We start from the raw sequence: 22,948 nt of genomic DNA, 5'->3' as shown, positions 1-22,948 counted from the left end.
TCAGAGCTCTGCCCTGGCCCTGCAGCATGCAGGATACAGATCGTGGGTCTGCCCTGGCCCTGGCCCATGCTGTCCCCGCTGCAAGATCCCAGAAGCTCTGAAGCAGCCCCCTACCCTGCCCTGCCAGGTGCCCTGCCATCAGGGCTGGGGTAGGTCTCTATGGCAACCCAAGCATTGCACTATCACAGTGCAGCTGCAGCTGGGGTCAACATGGACCCAGCCATGCGGGCAGGGGGCTGCTGGGAAATGGAGTCCTGCTGCTGGCTGGTTCTGGCCCACGGGCCAGAATTTGCCTGCTCCTGCCTTATACATTAGTCAATGCAGAAGGCAAGGCACTCAACTTGATAGACAAATGACTGATAGAAAACTGGAAATCCTATGTTTCTAGGTGTTGTCTGCAAGCAATTACTGCTTAGGTACATGTGTTTAACTATGCACCCTGACTGGTTTTTTTTTCCCCCACAGGAGCTTTTGTGTTTTCCAGTGGGGTGCTGAACAGAAATCACTTTGGACAGTCCAGCTAAAATCAGCTTAGACCATTTATGAAGGGTGCTATCTTCTTGCTATAAAATCTCCTCCTCTTTCTAGAGGAAGGTCTCACAACTGCCCCATAAAGGGACTTTAATGTTTCTGGAAATGAAGCCCAAAGCTTCTGTCTCCATGGTACCCAAACAAGTTGTGAAAATAGAAGGCTTGGGGACTATGCCAACAGAGTTAATATTTTATGAGGTGTATCAATGACCTTCCCGAAAGCATGCAGTTGTGAGGGATTCGGTGCTGTGGGCAGAAGTGTAACAAATTATTTCTGTGCCCTGGGTGGCAGCGGTGGTTGCCAGTCTTGTGCCCATCTCTGAACTGGGGCTCAGGGTAGGTGCCCTGGTTGCCCACCCCTAGTTATGCACTAAGACTAGAGTCTTTCTTCCTAGACATCTCTGCCTCCCATGAAAGGAGGACAGCTGCTCTCAGACCACAGACCACCCTTCCTCCTCGAGCCAGATTTGTCTGTGAGGCTATATCTTGGACCTGTCATGTCTGTGTCTTCCAAGTACTGTGGCTGTGTGCCAGTTCTCCTGAGAGGTGAGGGGATTTCTTGCAGCTGCCTTTCCTTCTCTCATTGCATCTGTGTTATGAGGGGAAGGATGTGGGATTTGCTGAGACAGATGCTTGTTCAACTACCTAGACTTCCAGGTTCTCTCTGGTCTGGCGCCAGGTCATCTCTCTGCGCTCATATCCACCCACTACCTCTGCTCCTCTGACCTCCAGCTCCCCCCACACTAATAGGAGGAAAGAACATGATTTCACTTGGAAGACTGCTTTCTTTCTGAAGCAATTCTCCTGCCAGTAGTCATTTCTATACTGTCTAGCCTTGGAGAAACAGCTTCAGTGGACAGACAATATATAAGTGAATGCCACCTAGGGAGATCAGGGGAACTCCATGCCATCCCTTAAAACATTTCCTAAACAATGCTGAGTGCTAAGAGATGAATCGCATACTATTAGCAACAGTTCTGACTGAGGTTAATTATAGGGAACTGGAATAAACTGCTGGATCTTCTCACTAACCACTCCATATATGTCTTCAAAAATGTGTCACAAAAAGCAGAACTGTCTGTATATTTTCAGTGTAATATGGAAGGCAGTAAAACAGTTCTTTCTTCAGATGCCCTGGCAATTAGTGCCCTGGAGAGCTTGGCTTGAGGCATCTCTGTGACGTTGCTGATCCTGGTATTTTGGACCAAATTTGATTTGCATCTTCTTTCCTTAGTATATCTGAAGAAAGGAGATTCAAGGTTTTGGGTTATTTTTTCCTCTAAAAAACATACTTTATGAATTTGTTCTTGGGCAGTTTCCCAGGTGAACAGTGATGGTCATATTTTTTTTTGAAGGTTAGGTAAATGCTTTTGCAAGACTTTTATTTTTCCTAATTTTTCTTTTGAATTCTTTTACTCATATTTCCACAAATAATTGTGGCAGTGTGTAACAAAGTAAACTGTCACCATAAAAGAAGCTTAAAAAGTTGACTCCGATTAACCATGAATCCTTCCCAGAGGTTGCTGGAAGGAGGAGGAACAAGGTACAAGGTACCTTACATAAGGTAGACCCAGGTTATCCTAGACAGAGAAGACTGCAGCATGGCATAGCGTGGGCCAGCCAGAAGGAGAAAAGTTCCAGGAAGGGCCTGTAGAAGAGAAAAACAGCTTAGGAAAAGGGACTAAGCTGGGGAAGAACTAGTAGTCTAAGCCTGTCTCCGTAGAAGGTTTTGTATGACCAGAGAGGTAAGAAGCCTCACTGGAAGCTTCACTGGAAGTGGGCATAGATATTGCGTGTAGATGATGATAAATGAAATACTCATAGGCTCCTTTTGGAGAGCTACCTCACCTATTCTTGGCTTCCTTCATCTCTTTCTATCCTGCCCCATCCAGGCTGGTGGATGGATCATCCCGGAACACGGGGTAACTGCTTGGTGACAAAGTGTGCTCATTTTTAAGTTAATTTAAGACTTCCAACACCCTAGATAATTTTTTTTCTTAGTTTAGAGAAAAGCAATCAGAAAGGACCCATTGACAGCGGATCTGAGGACCAGCAACTTGATCCTGCTCCATAAAATCAATGGGAGTGAACCCCAAGTCCTGTACTGATATTAATTGGTACAGGGCTTCCTCTAATACAGTGGTCACCAACCAGTAGATCTCGATCCACTGGTAGATCTTGGAGTCTCTTGGAGTTGATCCAGTGTTGGGGTGGGAAGGCTAAGGCATGCATGTGCCCCAGCCCAGCAGGTCCGTCCGTGGGGGTGGGAAGTGGTAGGGGCTAGATCAAGGCTCCCGCAGTGAGGGACAGTGCTGCAGAGGCAGGAGCAGGGATAGTTGAGTGGGGCCCCGGCCAGGTGGGACTTACCTGCTGGGGAGGCATGCCTCCAAATCATTTTTTCTCCTTCTGCCTTGATCTGCCCCGGCTTCCCTCCCCACAGACTTACCTGCTGGGCAGGGGGAGAGGAGAATGGGGTAACGGGTGGTGGTGGGGCACAGTAAATCTTAGGTTGCTTTTAAATGCCAAAAGTGGTCTCCTACTTAAAAAGGTTGGAGACCACTGCTTTAACAGAAGCTTATATTCTACCCCTTGCAGTGAGCTGAGCATATCAGTGACTTGCATTCTTGGCGTCTGAATACTTTAAAATGAGCTGCACTATCATTCATCAGCACTTGCAAACTGCTCTAGGTGCATTCCACTGATGCAAGTTCACAGATGTTAAGAGCAGCCAAGATTGTGACTCTCACGTGCTGGGAGAAGCCTGTGGCACACAGCAACAGTATTACAGCCTGAATAAGTACATCACTTCCAATGAAAGGGCAAGCATCAAAGTGTCCCTTATGGTGGAAGTATACATCTCCTATCATTGCCTTTGTGCCTCCATAACATTTTTTATGGTGGCACAAAGGCCAAGCAAACAGACATACAGAGTGCTTGTACACGTGACGGGGGTTTAGTCCTTAGGGTTACATTCTGTGTGCCCTAAATTGAAATGGTGGGTTTTTAATTGAAACCCACCATTTCAATTTAGGAGTTTTTATTTTTCTGTTATGTTATGGCAAGGGGCCTGATCCTTTTTTCTTTTTTTTCCAGCAGAGCCTGCTTTCAGCTGCGGGGAGAGCTGCTGGCAGGCCAAGCGGCCCCTGAGTTGCAGGGGGCCCTGGTCCTTCCCTCCATGGGAGTGGTGTCTCCTGGGGCTGCCTGGGCAGGCTGGTATCAGGCTGGGTGCTGCCCCAGCTTGGAGGCAGCATCTGGCCCAACCCCAAGTTGGGGCAGCACCTGGCCCATTAGCAGCCGTCCTAAGTGTCCCCAGGGATGCCGCCACTGTGGAGGGAAGGACCAGGGCTCTCCACAGCTATGGGGCTGCTTGGCCGGGTCAGCTCATCCCCTGCCTGCAGGAGAGGTGGACAGGTTCTGCTGGAAAAAAAAAAAGCATCGGGCCCCTCACTGCTTCTGCCTTCATCAGGTACCTGCTAAAGGCAGAAGTAGCGAGGGATCAATCCTTTTTTTCTGTGGAGCCTGCCCGCTTCTCCCACGGCCGGTAGCTGACTAATAGCTGCCACGCATTGTTGCAGACTAAACTACATCGGAATGTAGTTTGGTTTGCAACAATGCTAACTCATTTAACCCCCCCAAAACTCTTGCACATGTACAGTGTGACACCATGAAGCCACACGAAGTGACATTTTTGTCATGTGTATATGGTAATGGCATCACATGTACAAGCATTCATAAACCCCTTGTTGCATCACAGATAATACCTGCGATGAAGGTGGTATCAATTTGTACCACTAGTTAGGAGTGGGCATCTGTTTACTTTGTGGAGTGAGAGCACAGGCAGCCTGGAGTTGCCTAAGCTCCCCAGCTACCTTTGGCAGGTGCTCTGGAGGTTTGAGGGGCCTGACCCTGTGCACCCCAGGAATTCCCATGCAGGTTTGGGCCCCTCAAGCCATGGGTGAGCCTGCCAAGGTGCCACTGCTGACAGAAATGATGTGCTCCTGGGACCTCCAGGGCACATCTTGGTAAGCAGGGAAACCCTGACTTTCCCTGCTTACTGAGGCACACTCTGGAGATCCCAGGGGTGTGTCTCAGTAAGTGGAGAAAGCCAGATGGGCACTCCCAGGGCTTGAGGGGCTCAGTCTGGTGTGGGAATTCCTGGAGTGTGCAGGACTGGGACCATCAAGCCCTGAGAGAATGCACCGCCTGTTGTCCTGCAGCATCAACAGGTGGGACAACGGGTGACGTGGGTTTCACTCATGAAATGGATTGGGTGTGCTGGAACATATCCTGGCACATCTGTTTTGTTTCATTTGGCAATGTCTGTTTCTAGCCTTTGTCCCATATAACTCAGCTGGAGAGTCACGAGGCTTGTGGTGTAGGCATAGTGGTTGACCTCACTTTGGGTACTTTCTCAAGGGATAGTCTGGACATGGCTAAGCTGGTTTGGGTCCTTCCTTGGAAACAGAGGAAATACAAGTCTAAACTAGATCCACAGGTTTCCGGTATGCCAGTGACCCAGCCTGGTGAGTCTGGGTGTCAGTGGCTTTAAAAGGCATAAAAGAGGAAAGAATTGTTTCTTGATAAGCAGAGGCCAAAATGAAGGCCCAAGAGGGTATTGCACAATGCCTGAGTCTAAGCAAGACCTTAAGGGATCTTTGTGAAAGGATCCTGCCCCAATGAAAGGACATGCTAATAGAGGCCTGACACCAGGAATGGCCTGGAGCAGGTGCTCTGGAGAACAGGTTAGTTCACTGTTACTGAGAGCCAGGCCAGAGGGAAGTAAACAGGAGTCTAGACAGGCACTGCATGAAACTCAGTTATACATAGCAAATTGCTACAACTTAGCCATGGCATCCTGTGAGGCAGCTGGGTGAAGAGAATTAAAGTTTGGTTGGGCCAAAATGGCTCTTGGCCAAACATGACCAAGTATAGCTAGATATGTTGCAAAACAAAGAGCAAAACAACAGTTGACAAATTAGAAGCAGGTCTTGTACCTGTGGCTTAGTTCCTTCCCAAGAGTGGCAGGGAATACAGCAGAGCTGCTGAAGTATCTCCCTTTGCTCAGTGTTACATGCTGCGGTAAAGCTGTAGCCTCCTTGACCACAAGGGCTTAAGGAGACTGAAGAGTTTCTGGCACAGACCTGTAGCCAGGAAGTCGTTCCAGCTGTCATATTGTTGTGGAGATGTAGGGTGGTTTGTTGCTGATATTCCAGTTGAGAGATATTGTACAGATGAGAGTCAAGCTGCAGTACCCAGCTCTAGTGATTGCCTTATTATAGTTAAAATGTAAATTCTCTTAACAAAATTGCCCATGTGCTTCCCAGTCTGCACTGTTCAGGCAGCACCGTTCACTGTTCATGGTGAAAACTGGACTCTGGCCATGTTGCTTTTTTTTGTGGCTCAGGGGGCGTCAAACACATATTTGCAAATTGTTCCAACTGTTTGTCTTTACCTTGGCAAACAAGTATTTAAATGCTGCTTGGGGATACCTGGTTCCCTCGCATCTTTTCATCTTACCTCCCTTAGCAATAGCTGCTTCCAGGCCCGAAGTTGGTGCCAGAATGGAAGAGGACTGTTGCCAGCTGCATATGCTTGCCTGTCACCATTCAATTTCTGATGCATTTGTTGGAAGTCAAGTGTAGTGAGCATCTGTGCAGCTATACTAGGCTCTGCGCCATAGGATCTGAACATCCCTCTTAATAAGCACGGTAAGTGAAGGCTGCAGAATGGAAGGGCAGGGAGGCACGTTTTGCCTTGAGGAGAAACTGTTGCTCTCAGCATTGTGGTAATCATGTGCAATAATCATGCTGTTGTCATTGGGCTGAAATGATAATGCACCCTCCCTGGCTTCTTGGGCACTGATGAGGGCTTTGTGAAATCTTGTCCTAACAGTGAGCTTGGACAGAGGCTTAGGGACTGCCCATAATACTTTGAATAGAACAACAGGGCAGGTGAAACTTCACATTAGGATTTTGGTAACTAATCTGAAATTCAAGCCAGATTTCTGGAGAATTTTTGCAAGGTTTGTGAACTGTGGAGTGAGCCTTGGGCCAGGTTTCAAGTGAGTTCAGGGATTGGTTGTAGTTCCAGGTTGATGACACGTGAAAATGTGGTTTGGCTTGCAAAGCTCTGAACAGGCTCATTCCTATGTGTAGCTGGATTAACGTTCGATTTGGCTGAGGGCTTGCAGATAGAAGGCTCTGAAAGGTAATGCTGCCCCTTCGTGGTGACACATGGAAAAGCAAAAGTTTCTCTTGAGAAAAGATGGGTCTTGCACTTTGCTCTGAGCATAGTACAGATAGGGTTCATTCTTCTTTACATCCACATTAAGATTAAGATACATAAGGAGACCAATGCATACAAAGATCGTCAACATGAGTTAGGAGAGAGCACTTTGTCCTGTTTTATTCTCCTTGGAAGCCAGTAGCATTCCCACTCCACTCCAGAGAACATATACAGTGGATTTGGTTCAAACGTACCTGCATACTTAGATTTGACGTTAAGAGCAATATAACATAAATCTCAGCCTAAGCTTTCTTCTGAGCTTAGCTGTTCCAGGGTTTTCCCTGAAAGATCTTTCTGTCTCTGCCCTGGGTTCCTTCTGTTTCAAATAGAGACCAGAGTTTATCCATACCATGAGCTAAAGCAAAGAGGACTCCACTGGTATGACGGTGCTAGTATCTGACAGCAGGCTGATGCAGCAGACAGCCTGGGAACTCATTTTGGAACACGCTTACTTACCAAACACCTCCTTTTTTTGGTGTTATTCTTGTGAACACTCATAGCAGAACACGTTCCCACCAAATGTCCTGAATCTGCAACACTGAGTCCTTCATAAGGCTGATCACATCTGTAAAAGTTAAAAGGCAGCACTCTAGTTTTGGTCCCTCAAGATTCACTACTCCCTAATTCAAGTTTTACAGTGGCATAACTTCTTTGAAATCAACAGATTTACACCAGACTATACCTGGCATTATGCACTGGGGATTCAGCTTCAGTGAGTCATTATTAAGTAGCAACATCTCATGCCATACACAGCTGATCCCTTTATACAGTCGGCCCCATGTAAAAAGGACAACTAAGCAAGTGAGTGATCTTTGTAAAGGAACTTTAATCAGGAGACTTATAACACATTTATACACATGATTAAAAACTGTACTCAGATGAGCTTTTAATACTGTTGAGAAGTCTGGTCCATTTTAAGTTGGGTGCAGATACATTGCTGATCTAAGCCATTTTGAGGCCAACGTGATAACTTCTGGTTACTCCCTACAGATTCTGCCCATGGGTGATTATCATCAGATAGCAACTGTGGAGCACATGCTATTACCAGGTTATTTGCTGGTTGGACTGAACCTGTGAAAGTCAGTTAGTGAAACTCTTTGCTGTAAAGATGAAGCTCTTCCATGTGGAAGACAGGGTATTCTTGGTGTCTAAGACTGCTGGAATAAACAATGACCATCCCAAGCCCTACCACCTTCGGCTGCATGGGCAAGGTGCCTGCCTTTGATCTCACCATCTCTACTCCTTCTCCACTATATACACACAGCAACAGGATAGTACAAAAAAAACTAAAACAAAAACAAAGCACCCTGCCAAAAGTATGCATACCACTACATACACATAAAGAACAAAGATGAAAGAACAAACAGTATGAGACAGATGTTAGTCATGTTGCTCAGCACACTCATGGAAGACACCCAGATGCTACAGGTATCAAATACGGTACGGGAATGTATATAGGATAGCCTCAGAGAGTGAAATGTGAATCCATGCAGAGCCCTGAGAACAAGATGTTTGCTGTTTTGCCATTAAAAATAGGTATGCAGCTTATCTACAGGAAACAATGGCTCTCCAGTTTGGGGGCACATGTGGAAAGTGGACAACCTCTCCAGAGTTAAGGCTGAAATTACATTTCCAATTTAAACTCAGCTTGCTCCCTGTCTTCAAAAAGGAAGTCAGTACACCTGAATAGTAGCTCAGCCTCAAAAGTGGTTGGTTAGATCTGGGGTTGAGGTAGAACTTTTTTCAGCAAACCTGGAAGCAAATCAGACAAAGGAAAACACAGTAGCAGATCACACCATTTTTGGAGGCTTGCAGCTTCATTTTTGTAAAATGTAAGTCTCTAGCTCTTTTCCTTGCAGAGGGTGAGCTGAACATATGGACTGGTCACTAGAAAAATTGGTCAAAGAGGTAGAAAAGCCTTTTCCATCAAAAGGTTCCCAAATGACTTCCTCTATTTCTGTTGTTCATTCAATGCTCCCTAATCAAAGCTCTGTTCTCAGGCAGTCTGAGGCCTGGAGGAGCAGGAAAGAGGTTTGAACTCTAATTCTACTGTCCTCCAACAATCCCACTGCCAGCCATAAATAGCCAACTCTAGTCCTTCAAACATGAGGCACTTGACAGAGGTGGAAATGCATTTTTTGGCAGGACAGAAGCCTTCAGCTTGAGGAATTTCTGAGATTGTAAGGGAGAAGCTTCCTTTATGTGCACTCCACAGAATGAGGGATGAGGACTGATAACAGGAGATGATGTGGCCAGCACACCAAAAGGATATTCTATTCCGAGATTTTTAAAGACTGCAAGATTGAGTCTCCTCTTTTGCAGACCTCATAGGGTTTGTGGGAACCTATCCAGTTGCCTTCAGAATTGTTTAAAAAGAAAAAACCCCACGGAAATCCTGCTTACAAAAGACACCCTTAAGGTGAATTAAGGTTGCAGGCAAATACCAGTCATCTTAGGTCATGTTGCAATTCAAAGAGGTCAGAAATTAAAAACACAAAACAGTTAAGTGTCGAAAATTGAGGAAATTCAGTTATAGCTGTACTCCAGGGCGCTCAAAAACCTCCTGATGCTGTTTCCTAGAAGCACCCTAAGCATGAGTCAGAAACAAGTACTAACTTATCCTTCTTTGGCCAAGCTGCATTTGCTTACTGACCCACAAAGCTAAACTACCTCACCTGACCCTATAGTAATACCACTGTGGCTGCTGCTACTGATGTAATACCTTTCCTAGATTTTTTTTTCATACATTTTGATTAAAGACCAGAGTCGAAACAATTACACTTCTTGTTTTGCTAAGGGCCCCAGACTCTCAGGCAACGTGTACACGGGCCTGGTCTCATGTTGGAAAGTGCTGACAGCAGCTACTGCTCTGAATGCCCCTATAGAGCAGCTCTGCCATGAGTATGCAAAGCACACTCTGGGAAAGAGTTGAAGCAGATTATGAATGCTTAGATAATGATAATTTGAGTTATGTGTTTACGAAGTGTGCTTTAACTCTGAATTTTCAGGGTTTTGAACACTCATTTTTTAATTCAGCTGTAGCGGTCTTGCACAGCTACAGGCTCAGAAGCCATAGATATGCTCCTGCAAGCTTAATGTTCCCTTACAGTTGTCTCTATAGGAATTGTATATGCTGCAACAGCGCAGTACAGAAGGTGAGAGTGATCTTAAGTCACCAGGGATGGCAGAGAGTCAGATGGAGAAGAGGGGGCTCTTGGTGAGAGAGACACAGAGATGACTCTTCCTAGTGTGGAGTTCCAAACTGTTTTAAAAGCAAATGACTACATGATAGGCTGTGACAGGTCACCCACCAAAGCAGACCAGAAAAGGCAGGGATGTGTTGAGGTGTCTGAGGGCTACTTTGAACTTATGTGCACAAAGCCCGGAAGCTGTGCAGTTTATGCTGGGTCAGGGGGTTTGCATGTACAGAAATGCAGAGGTGATATGAGTCCTAGCTGTGAGATGTGTACACTGGTATATGATGTGTGGTAGATGTAGCGGGAAATGTCCAGGGGGGTGTATACTGACATGTTGGGTAAGTCTGTGTATCCATAATGAGGTGCAGTAATATAGTTTACACGCAGCTGGAAGCCCAGCACCCAGAGTAAAACCAGAAAGTATAAATATCCTCAGGCCTTTTCAAACTTATATCCACATAGTGTGAGTGCACAGTGCTGGCTGAAGGCCAAAGCTGACACTTATCTCGGCAGGGCCAGAAGCCACAAGGAGTGCTTCTTGCTCTGTAGGTGTCACAGTATTATGTCTAGATCTGGCTCTTCCTCCTTTTCCTCCCCAGAGTCTCCCAGCTGTTGGGCATTCATCATGGACTGTATCTGGGCAGGAGCAGAAAGACAAGGGTCAGTTTGGTACCACACAGTACCCTAGCAATGGAGCCTGAAGCAGGCCCCAGGATCCTTCTTGCCAGCTCTGTAGACTGAGACACGGGGCAAGGCATGGCTCCCTTGAAAGCAGAAGAGGGCTTTGTAACTAGCTGATGGAAGGATAGCCAAGGAATCCTTTCTTCTCTTCTGTCTTTACCCTAATCCCTTCCCATCTCCTATGATCCACCCACCTTCCCTTTCACTCTCAAATTACTCTAGGTCAGTCGTTTTCAACCATTTTTCAGTTGCGGACCCCTAAAAAATTCAAATGGAGGTGCAGACCCCTTTGAATTGTAAGTGTGGGTATTCACATACTTTTGATTGATCATAGTCAGTTTTCATAGACCCCTTAGGCAGTCTGTGGACCCCAAGTTGAAAACCACTGCTCTAGCTCCACAGGCATTTCTTTCCCTGGATTTTAAAACCTTCCTAGTGTAGGGCAGAGGGGATCCAGGTGGGTAATGAGAGGAGACACAGAAACAGCCCTTAATGTTTACCTATACCCTTCCCTCACCATCCGTCCCACACTGTTACCCAGGGACCAACTACCTCACTCTTCTCTACTCTTTCCATCCTTTCCACACATCATGCCCACCACTCCATGCTTATGTTTGTCATGTCTTTACTTGTTAGAACACCTTTTCCCTCAGCACTCTCTTCCCCTGCCATATGCCTCTCTCTGCACATATTAGCCAGGCTGGGATGGTCGCCAAAGTCTCTGTGTGATCTCAACAAAATTATCCTACCTGCAGCAACATGAACTGCAAAGGCTCATCAGGCTTCTTGTACACCAGGTTCTCAGTGATCTCCTGAGAGAGAGAGATCAAAAAAAAAAAAAAAAAAGAGCATGGTTTTGAGTTTCTCTGTTCTGGCTAGGTAACAGGTACAAGGATATGGACTGCTTTACTGTAGGCAGCAATGCTGTATTTTGCAGATATGATTACTGAGAGCATGGTGGAAGAAAAAAGAAAAAAGTAGTATTAGAGCAGGAGATTGGGAACTGAAGAACAGAGAGCCTAAGCACCAGCTGCAATAAAACACTTGGATGCCCAAATTCTGCCTCCTTTAGCCACTGGAGATTATCACCCTTCTCATTCCCATGGTCTTCCCTTGAGGGGGTACAAGGCAAGGAATGGAGAGGGTACCTGGGGAAACAGTTGACTTAATGTTAAGCTTGCAACTTAATGTTAGGCTAAGAGCCCCAAGCAAATACCTGTAAGGAGGAGACGGAAAAGGAAAGTTCACCTGGAATATTTGTAGAATATTATGTTTCTCCATGTACATAAGGGAGACCTCAAAGGGGTCTTCGTACACCATAGGCTGCTCAATCTCAGGAAATTCATGACATAATGCTTTCAATTCAGCCCCGCCTGCCTGGTCCATGGATGCTGTTAGTATAGCTCTAGGGGACTTGTCCATGGAAGCTTGTGGCATGTTTCCAGACTTGTCCACAGATGCAGTGGCAGCAGGGGACTGGTCTACGGACCCTTGTGTTTCAGCTACAGAGGAATCGTCCACAGATCGTTGTGCTTCAGCCACAGGAAGCTGTTCTACAGATGCTGGCAACTCTACTACACGGGGCTGTTCCACAGATGCAGGCATTTCAACCTCTGGGGATGGTTTCACAGATGGTGGAAATTCAACTATGGGGGATGGGTCCTCATCTGATGTATCCGTAACAATAGGCTCGGCAGGCTCTTGCACCTCAGTCACCTGCATATCTTCAAGCTCTGGCTATGACATTTAACAAATACAAGTAAAGGAGGTTTTAAATACACTGAACTGTGCATTAGCTACATCATCACTATTGAACTCTTTAACAGCTGCCCTTGGATTAGGGTTCCTTTGTACATAGGGCTCCAACAGCCAGGAGTATTCTTCCCTACAGCAGATTCTGGCATGAGGGCTGGGACCTGACTGGGTCTCACCCATTCCTTTCTCAAATGACTAAGCAGGGAAATATGTTTCCTGTTCTTCATTTGCTGTGTTAGGGGTGTCAAACTCATCAAACCCGTGTCCTGGAGTGGCTGGAATGGGTCCTGCTCTTGTTGCTCCAGGGCTGTGCTGTATTGCCCTGAAGCCACTGCCGCCATGGGACTGTGCTGCATGATTCCAAGCCCCGCCACAAGGACTGTGTTGCATGACCCGTGTGGCATGCGACTGCTGTGGGGCCGTGCTGAACATGACAGCCACTCTGCTGCTCCAGGATATAAGCTGAAGCAGGCACCACGTGTGGTGGTGTCTGGCACATCCTGCATGCTGCTTGTGGATCACTGAGTCCCATGGGCAGCACTGGGGGCCGGATGATATGGCTCCAGAGCCTGGATCTGGCGTGTGGACTGTATTGACTCCCCTGTGCTAGGCGGTATCCTGGCCCCAGGACATCAGTGAAGACACTCTCACTTGATTTCAGCAAGGCCCAAATTTCACCCTTTCCTCTTCTTCCTAAGAAGGAAGGTCCTGCCACCTATCTTCATCAATTCACTGTTTTCAGAAGGGCATCACAAACTTGCCTCACTCTGAAGGGAGGTAAGTGAGAGAGGCAAAGAAAAGAGCTGTGACCTGACATCACCAGGATCAACTCCTTCCTTCCGAAACTGTTTGCCAGGTTTGCAGTTGAACACGTAAATCTTGTATTGTCCTCTTTGGTCATCTCCAAACTCACCAATGACTTCCCTATCTACTGGAAGATGGTTATCCTCATATCAAAGGACTGCAGGAGACACCCACAAAAGGGCGTGGATTTTGAAAATCCTATAGCATGTACTTATTTGGAAAGAGGAACATCCCAGAGAAGAAACTGGCACACAAATGGGATGCAAAAGGACAGTGGTCCTTTTTCATGGAGAGGCAAGGGTATTTTTTTTATATCTTTTATTGGACCAACTATACAGAAAGAAATAAAAGTACACTGGGCCCCCTGTACAGTTGGCCCAACAAAAGATACTACGAAAATCCTCTGCCTCTCCTAAGCTTCCTGAACCAGTATGGCTACAGCACCACCCCGGCCCTTTCCATCAAGGGTTGCATTGTGGGGACAGACAAGGTTGCCCTTCTCAGTTGCAGAGCGGGGCAAAACTAAGTACAGAGATGAGCAACTTCCCTGACTCTCCACCCACCAAGTAGCTACACTACGCTATGCTGCTTCAGTGCCAAAGGTGTCACTGCCCTGTCTGGCTGTGCAGTGTGACTTTGTGCTTGGGGTTGTATCTGACACGCATGGGCAGCAACAAAATAACAACAGTCATGAGAATAATAGACGATAATCACCCCATTAATAATGCTGGTCGCTGCATTATTTACCATAATCACATTTTAATTATTTTATGTATTATTACCCTATGCTAACATGAACAATAATAGCAAGAATAGTAACAATGATATTAATAATCAGAGCAATAAGGGCAACAACAGTGATGATAATGATAACAATAACAACAGTAACTATTATATAATATAAACGTAGAAAAATATAACAATGTATTATGTAGTAATGATGATAATGATAGCAATAATAATTGCCATATAAGATGATAATAATAATGATTATGGCATTATTAAATATTATATTACAAACACATACTACATAGCATACAGGGTGTTTATAAAGTCCTTGTGCAACTGGAAACTTTAATGAACTTTGGATATACACATGATAGAAACAAACTGTAAATGGCAACCGAAAGCATCATTCATTAAGTTTTGACACAGTACGGCTCAAATTTCTAGACGTCAACATAACCGCCAGCTTTCGTGACACATCATTGCTCAACCCGATTTTCCACCTCGGACTGCAGTAAACACGCAGCCTGTGGCAAACATATTTCAGGTGCTGGTGTGCAATGTCATGACCCGCACATGCGATCCTGCCCCTCCGCACAGCTTACGCGGTGCCAAAAAACTGTAATGAATGATGCTTCCAGTCGTCGCTGACAGTTTGCTCCTATCATAGGTGTACGTGCAAAGTTACTGAAGTTTCCAGTTGCATGAGGGCTCGATAAACACCCCACGCAATGCGTGCAATATCGAATAATAAAATACAGCATGTAATTAAGGATGCGAGAATAACGACAACAATGGTCATAATCATTACAATAATGATCATAATTTTAAAAATTGTGGTTACGTTCATTATAATTATTCTAATCAGAATCATAATACTGCAGCAGCACCCCACACGGGTTACATCTCCCAGGCCAGGCCAGGCGGGGGGTGGGGATAGGGGAGGGGAAGCTTGGCCTGCTCCTCCCCGGGTCTCACCTGCGCCGGCCCTTCCATGCTGGAGCAGGAGCGCGTTCCCCCTCCCACCTGCCGCAAGCTTTTATGACTGTCGGCGAGCCCCGTAGCCGCCAACTAGCGACGGTCGCCATGGGGACGCACGCCGCCACGATGCCCCGCCCCCCTGGTCAGCTGGGGACTGTGGGGGTGAGTGTCTAGGGAGAAAACCCAGGCAAGTCACCTGACAGCCCCGCACGTTACCCCGGCGGCCATTTTGGAACCGGGCGGAAGGTGCCCGAACGCGGCGGCCGTGTGGGTGGTGCAAGGGGCGGAGGAGCAGGTCCCTACCAGGCGCTGCCCGGGTGGGGGCGGAGCATCCGCCTCTGCTCCGCACCGGGGCGCGGGCTGGGTCCAGAGCCTGGCTGAAAAGCAAGCTCCCAGCGTGGCAGCAGGCCACTGGGCTCTGAGGGCGGCTATAGACGAGGAGGGAGCCGCTGCAACGCTCTGTAATTACGGAGCAGCTGTAATTACAGTGCAATTGCTGGACCATGATATAAACGCCCTGAGTGCCTGCCTGTGTGGGAGCTGTGTGGACCCTGGGGGGACCTAGCAGGAGGTAGCCTAGAGAGAGATGGAAAAACGTATGCCATGTTTCAAGGCTGGCCGAGTCAGACCTTGACTTCACTTTCATATGTTAGGTTTGGCTGAAATGGCTGCCCTGAGACCTGTGACTCCTGGGTGCTACAATAGTGTCGTTCACTGGCACTACGTAGGAGCAGCAATATGTAGCGGATGAGAGGCAGATGCATTTTCATGTGAACTGGGCTCAAGCAAGGATGTGTCATTGCCCCAGCTCTGTTCTCCATTTTTCTGACAGTTGTCTTGGTTCTCATTAAGTACCGCCTTCCTTCTGGCATTGGGCGAGATCACTGAACGGATGGAGGGCTCTTCAGTCCGGGATGTTTTCACTCAAAGACCAAAACACTCAAAACAACCATCCTAGATCTTCAATACATAGATGTCTGCACCATCCTTGCACACACTGAGGATAACCTCCAAACTGCTCTGGATTTTTTTGGAGAAGCCTACCAAACTTGGGGCCTCTCTCTCAACATTGAGAAAATGAAAGAGCGGTATCAGCCTTCCTCAGGCCATGAATGTGACCCCCCTTTCCAAATTACCATTGAGGGAAAGACCCAGGAGCTAGTTGGGCACTTCAACTTTGATAGCTACCGTTCTCAGAGAGTGAACATTGATGAAGAGATCCAGCACAGGATCTGGTGTGCAAGTGCCTCCTTTGGGAAATTGCTTAGGCATGTCTTCATTCATCACAACCTCTGGAAAGACGGTCATCATTTCCACTGTCCTCTACAGATGCGAAACCTGGGTGACCTACTGTTGTCATCTCAAGAGCCTGGAGAGGTATCACCAACAATGTCCCTGGAAAATCCTCCATATCAAATGGGAAGATCATTGCACAAATGCTAGCATCTGTGCTCAAGCCAGTGTTACCAGCATTGAGTCAGTGATCCTCAAGCACCAACTTGCTGGACTGGACATTTTATGCAGATGCCTAATTCACAATTCCCAAAACAAGTGCTCTACTCCCAGCTTAGTAATGGCCTGAGATCTTGTGGTCAGAGGAAATGCTATAAGGACACACTGCAGGCATACTTCAAGAAAATGAATGCCAATGTCAAGACTTGGGAGGAGCTGGCTGCTAACTGACTCCAGTGGTACAGCAACCTCAACCAAGCATCTTGAGGTAACACGTCTAGCCCTCAAAGCAGTGGAGGAAAGAAAAGAGAAATCCTGGCCTATGGCCTACCCTCCCCTGTGCAAAGACCTGCAACTTCTGCGGATGTGTCTGTGGCTCAAGGACTGGACTCTTAAATCACCTCGAGACCCATCAGTGGATCATCCTCTAACCGAAGGATTGCTGCTGCTGATGACAACAATGTACGCTGGCGCTGCATCTGCTACACCTCCCTCTCAGCGGGTGCAAATACAGTCTATGCCATGATGTATCAGGGATCGGTGGCCTTGGGGATTCTCCCTTGTTTGGGCTTCCTAGGGTTTGAGGGTGATTTAGGTAGTGCTCACACACTTCACCTGGTCAGTCCCATTAAGTTCATTAATTCTACGTGTCTAGACCTCTTGCCTCCTTTCTCACAGTATATCCAAACGTTTCAGTGTTATTTCTCCCTCTCCTGCCAATAACTCTATTGCAGCTGCTGCTGGGATAAATACCCTGTGAAACATTAACTAGGAGAGTTCTGCTGTGATCCACTGCCTGAAGAATGAACACATTAAATTCCACTCTGTTTTGTCTGTGTAAACGTAGAATGACTCCTCTGACTTTGGTGGCTTGCTCCAGCTTTCCATTGTTGAGTCCAAAAGCAGAACTTGGCTCGCTGTCTTTGCTGTGAATTGTCCTCTAGATAGTTTTTATTTCATTTTGGATGCTAGAGGGCAAACCAAAGACAAAATAGTGCACAGACCATGGAAATGGTAGAATTGAGTCCTAAAAGATTGATCGATTGCTTTAATCTATCTTCCTATAATAGTACCTGTCATGCTAGCATCTGCATATCTCTCGGTGGTAAAAAATGGCAGGAATATTCTTTCCCTACTTCGCTAGCAAGAAAAACTGAGAGTTTCTTTTAAAAAAAAATTCTTATCAAGTTGGGAGTGTTGGAGTGAGTGACAATTCTGCTGCAGGATAACTAGGGAGAGGAGCTAAAGTTTGCATTTAGCTTTGAATACAGTGAAATTCAGTGGCCATTCTTACTCCATGTAGTAGTCTAGTCTCAGTCTAAGGTCTCTCAAGTGTCAATCTTGCCCATATAATGATCTTCATTTGTCAACAGTTTCACTGTTTCACACTCAGCTCCTGCCCTGAAAAGCTTATGCAAAGGACAAGTTAGTTAATGCTTGTCTTTCAAGCTGACTTTTACCCTTATTATTTGCAAGTCTTGCAGTGGACCTTGACAAGGGAGTTGAAGACGCAGAAAGTAGGAGCCCTTATAAATCAAGAAAGAGAAGAGTTTCATGAGTGTGGCAGTGTGGAACAGGCATAAAGATGCTGGTAAAGGAAGAAGGCCAATGAGGCTGGTTAGCATCAGCAGTACAGTGGAACAGATGGGTGTAAAGTGAGAAGGGGTGTGTGTGTACTCTTACATGGGAGAGACATGTCCTTTCCCTCCTCTCCTCCCCTGCTATACAAATCCTGACAGTTGGCGCATTGTGCTCTGGACTCCTCAGAAGACACAAATAAACAGATTGCCAGTTTCCCCCAAAGAGCAGATGAAAGGAACAGAGATCAAAGCTGTGCTGTGTTACCACAGTAACTGGCTTTCTGAAGTAGTTGAGTTCACACTTCAGCATGACAGAGCCAAACAGCAGGAGTGTCTAGGGTAGCCATTGGGCAGGAGAGTGAGAGAGGCCCAGGGCTTAAAAAGCATGGTAAGCTAAAAGACATGGGTTAGGTTCTGTTCCATTCAGGTTGTATGTGGCTTTCACATGATCAGGCTGACCTTTAAACTCAGAAAGGGTGTGGGTTTTTTCAGAATACTGTGGCCCATCTTAATAACATAGACCTACCAGCCTAGAGCACTAGGCTCCAAACTCACATACAGCTACTCCTTGCTTAACGTCGTAGTTATGTTCTTGAAACATGCGACTTCAGGTGAAACGATGTTAAGCGAATCCAATTATGACACAGTAGTGTCTAGTAGGCAGCGGCCAAACAACGTTATAACCAAACATTGCGTGACTTTAAACGAATATGTTCTCTAATAGATCAGCAATGTAATAACAAAGCAATGCTAACCGGGATCATGTTAAGTGAGGAGTACCTGTATTCTGGTATCCTTTGTCCTCATGTTCAAAGCCCTTCCCAGGGGAGACTGGCTGATACTGTGTGAGAGGGTCCTCAAACTGTACCGTCATGACATCCTGTGATAGCCATGTTCTACTGAGATAAGGTCACTGTGAACGTAATGCGTGAGATCTGGCATGTGTCACTACTGTGTCGTAATTGGATTTGCTTAACATCGTTTCACCTGAAGTCGCATTTTTCAAGAACATAACTAGGACGTTAAGCAAGGATAGAGTGTTTTCAATGACTGTCTTGTGAGTCTGGAAAACATTTCTGGAAGAGTGTTGTATGAGCATAAATCTTCCCAACCTCAAAGCAAAAGCAAATGTCTTCAGCTGAGCCTCCTCACAGAAACCTACCACATACTCACGAGCCAACCCATGGAACAAGTGGAAGAGCTGGAAAACACACTGCTTGTGTTCACTTGGGTAGTCATGGTATTTTCAGTCAGGTCCAAGGGTATTAGGAACCAGCTTGTATTGTATTTCAGTCAGGTTGTGGTGCCTGACTTTTTCAGTCTTCTTTGAAAACCCCATCCTTGGATACTCTGGTGGAGGGTATAAAAGTACCTTGACATGGAAGTGGACAGGTAGGTCTTAAAATCGAAGTTCTCATTTTTGCTATGTGGCTATTAAACATTCCTCTATGTTTTCATTATATTTTCAAGTTAAGCTTCTAACTTGTTTGGTTGCAAAGAAACCTTGCTAAACGTGACCTGCTGGTACACTGCAGAGGAAGAAAGATGGCCTGAAACTGCAGTGCTGTGAGTGGTGTGAAATGTTCCTCTTCCATAAATTGGGACATTCCCTCTGAAACCTATTGTGAACAATGTGGGTATCCTCATTGTTAGCTGCTGCTTTGATTAATTTGTTGTAAAGGTGAAGATGTAATTTCCCTGTCACACAATAGGGGCAGCATCTACTACAAAGTAGTGTTCATTTTAGTCCAAGTACATATTTACTCTGGCTTTACAGGCAAAGTGGGCAAGTGTTAGAGGTCAAAAGTTTTGTTTCTTCCCCAGGATGACTCCTCATGGAGATTGGAGTTTGGCTCCAGTCTCCCCATGCCATCCTCATCTTATGCTGCACTGAACAAGTCAGTACTGCCTTGGCAGGCTCAAGCAGCCCTGCTGTGGTATATTTTGAGCACCATGTTGTGTTTTCAGTATCTCCCTTCCCCTGGACCTCATTGGTAAACAGCAGATCTCTTCATTTGCAACATCATGTCTGCTGCTGGGATCTGGCTGCTGGGCCTAGAGACCTGGGATTCTGTACAAGGAAGTAAGATGAATGACTCCATTAAATATACATCACCACTCTGTTTACTCTTTCAAAGGAATAGATTACAAAAAAGCAGAAGATGCATTTTAAATACATTAACATTCTAAGTAAAATAATGCCTTCCATACAATGCTCACGTCACATAAATCACGCGGCCTCATCTGCCCAGGCGCACCGAAAGCAAAAATGCATTATTATATTATTATTTATATCACACCATATGCTAGGCCTGGAACTTAAACATTTTGTGATAAATAAGAAAACACCAGCTGCAGCTCAGCAACGTACTCTTTTATTGGGAGTCACGGTGTTACCACAGCCATCATTCCTGCTGTTGAGTTAAAACTGAAATAGATTGTCAGAGAAATAAGATAACCGTTAGAGATTCAGTCTCTCTCCCTTGGGGACACTTCTTTTGCAGCTGCACCAGAGACCAGATGCTGGTTTTGTCCTGTCTGTGTAGTAAGTCACTGCTAGCATTTGTTCTCCACGTTATTACGCACATGTCGTTTGAGAAGGCTGGCTGTGCTGTTCGTTGTAAATAATACTGGTTACCAGTGGAGCCTCTTTTTCATTATCAAATGATGCCCAACTCGCTCCTGACTTGCACTGTTAGTACTTGTTCTTTGCAAGTATTCAGGGACTATTTTCATATCCTGTGCATGTTGAATATTTCTTATTTATTCTAGTTTGGTGTTTGATGGGATGTGTAAATTCCACATACCGTAAGTGCCCATTCCAAATTCCTTTGGAAAATGTTGATATTCATAATAATTTTAATTTAAAAAGCAGGTTGAATTGCTTATGGCCACACAATCTTAAATTAAGCCTGGAAACACACTCAGCCTGGGGCATCAAACAGCTCCAGGTGGCCACAATTCCATCCCTTCTTACATACAGTACTGGAGGAAAAAAGAGCAACTGTGCAGCATGTCCAGATGGTTAAGCAAGACTTTCCTCACTGACCCTATGGAGCCTTTAAGAGGAAAGGCATTTAGAATGGTCTGTCCTGGGATAGGACAGACCTATATTCAAGTCCACATTTTGCCAGAGCCTTCCTAAGTGACCAAATCACTTAGGAAATGCCTACTCTGATACTTAGGCACAACTGTGAGGTTGCCCCTCAACCAGCCTAGGTCACCTTCCTCATCTGTATCGCTCCTTGGAGCCTTCACCAAAATCATATACGCTGGGCTGAGATAAACACCAGCAGTGGTTTGTCCCAGACCAGGTATTTCTGAGCGTTTTCCTACCGACCGGTGTCTGCAGGCATGCTCCAAATCCAGAACTCTATCCTGGGCATCCCTTCATAGTTGTTCGCCAGACCTTGGACTCTGCTGTGGTCAAGAGCAACTTCTGGGGATGACCCTGGAGTGGTTTCACCAGTGTACTGGCATTAGAATTGGGTGTCAGTGGGCAGGGCATGCTCAGAAACAGCTTGGTGGGAACATGCTGCCAATACAGTGTAGACAAACCTAATATGCTCAAGCTCCTCTTGCAGTGTGGACAATGGGTGGGTGTGGGATTAAGGATGACCCTGACTATCAATGCAGGCAGAGCCTCTGTCTCTGTTCCCCTTACATCCAATGGAGATAAGAGCACTGCCTACTACCCAGGTGTGGGGAAGATTGGAACTGGGTGTTAAAACTTGGGAGGTGTGTGGATACTGCAGTGCCAGTGTCCTATGAGTTCTGTAAGTCAAAGAATCCTACAGTTGGGGTAGGGGGGATGTGACCTCAGGGATCATTAGTCCAATCCCTTGTTCCTAACCCATCCCTAGACAGACACCCACCCAGTCTCTTCTTGAAACTCCAACAAAGGAGATCCCATCCTTCCCCTTTCTTCTTTTCTTTCTTTCGTATGGCTTTAGGAGCAAGAGCTTTGGTCACAGTTTTAATTCCAAATTCCCCAACCAGACCAATGCCCTGCTGGAAAGCAAGTGTAACTCTAGGGTGTTGCTCTCAAACTTGTATCTGGGGCAGGATGTTATTATGGGCTCCATGGTTTAGTCAGGGTTTCCACAGTTGCAGCCAGGCAAGGTTTTTAGGCGCCACTTATACATCAGGTGGCCACACCGGCCATGTTCAGTGTGTATCCTACTAAGGGTTGTCCACGTGCCCCGTGGAAGGTTGAAGCCTGGTTGTTGCATTGTTGGGTCAGAAACAAGGTGTTTATTTGGGAAAGTGTTTTCTGCCCAAGGCTCCCTCCAAGATTTTTCAGTGTTGTGGTATAGGAGGTGCTCGGTTCGTGTCCAAAAAAGGTTTTCATGAAATCACGTGTTGAGTTGGGAGATCTTGAAGGTCTCTGTGAATGGAAGGTCTGGATTACTATTGATATGCATTATTTCTTTGTATGTTGCTGCCTCCTATCAAATAGAGGGAGGAGTAATGTTTGAAAATACTGGTAGCTACTGCACTGGAGTTGATATTGAAGTTCCCAAGATAGTCCTCATTACTGAGTAGAGTTGTGTGTCGATGCATTTGGCATGTCAGCTTGAGGCTCAGATGGGTGCACAGTACTCAGCTGTTGAGAAGACCGGGTGTATGGCAGAAGTGCGGAGGATGGTGGCTTTTGCACCTGAGCTTGTGGGGTGGATGGTGACTTGCTGGACCTGGTCCTGGCCACAGGCAATGACCTGGTGAGGGGGCTGCGGGTGCTCGACCACCTGGGCAATAGAGATCATCACCTACTCAAATTCACCATCCAGCGCAGGGTGTCAAAGGCCTGCAGCAAGGCAGCAGGCCTTGACTTCAAGAGGGCCGATTTCAATGTGTTAAGGAGATTAGTCGGGGAGGCACTGAGGTCCCAGAGGGTAGGGAAGTCGGGAATCCAAGATGAGTGGTCGTTCCTTAAGGAGATGATCCTCCCAGCCC

General features: G+C 46.3%; 1 protein-coding gene across 2 annotated transcripts; it reads right to left on the bottom strand.

Moving 5' to 3' along the window:
* Positions 1 to 7,622: 7,622 nt before the first annotated feature.
* On the bottom strand, positions 7,623 to 15,068 carry CUNH3orf30 (chromosome unknown C3orf30 homolog). 2 transcript variants are annotated; one of them, XM_019527644.1, is made up of 4 exons: positions 14,958 to 15,068; positions 11,943 to 12,431; positions 11,444 to 11,506; positions 7,623 to 10,649 (listed from the first exon to the last, which is right to left on the bottom strand). In XM_019527644.1, exons 1-4 carry the CDS (start codon positions 14,973 to 14,975, stop codon positions 10,566 to 10,568), a joined length of 654 nt encoding a protein of 217 aa, XP_019383189.1. In that variant the 5' UTR covers positions 14,976 to 15,068; the 3' UTR covers positions 7,623 to 10,565. The 2 variants fall into 2 exon arrangements, 1 of the variants encoding a protein (XP_019383189.1); XR_002099474.1 differs by lacking the exon at positions 11,943 to 12,431.
* Between the last annotated feature and the right edge of the window lie 7,880 nt (positions 15,069 to 22,948).

Source organism: Gavialis gangeticus, unplaced genomic scaffold (assembly GCF_001723915.1).
Source record: "Gavialis gangeticus isolate Ggan-Ray unplaced genomic scaffold, GavGan_comp1, whole genome shotgun sequence".
Taxonomy (NCBI): Eukaryota; Metazoa; Chordata; order Crocodylia; family Gavialidae; genus Gavialis; species Gavialis gangeticus.
The sequence above is the reverse complement of the archived record's forward strand: the minus strand, read 5'-3'. Positions and strand labels throughout refer to the sequence as shown.

Excerpts from the sequence above, each read along its gene's own strand:
- CUNH3orf30 (XM_019527644.1), bottom strand. Across the intron at positions 11,507-11,942 it reads ATATTCTACAAATATTCCAG|GAGATCACTGAGAACCTGGT; the intron begins GTGAACTTTCCT and ends TCTCTCTCTCAG. Across the intron at positions 10,650-11,443 it reads TGCAGTTCATGTTGCTGCAG|ATACAGTCCATGATGAATGC; the intron begins GTAGGATAATTT and ends GCTCCTGCCCAG.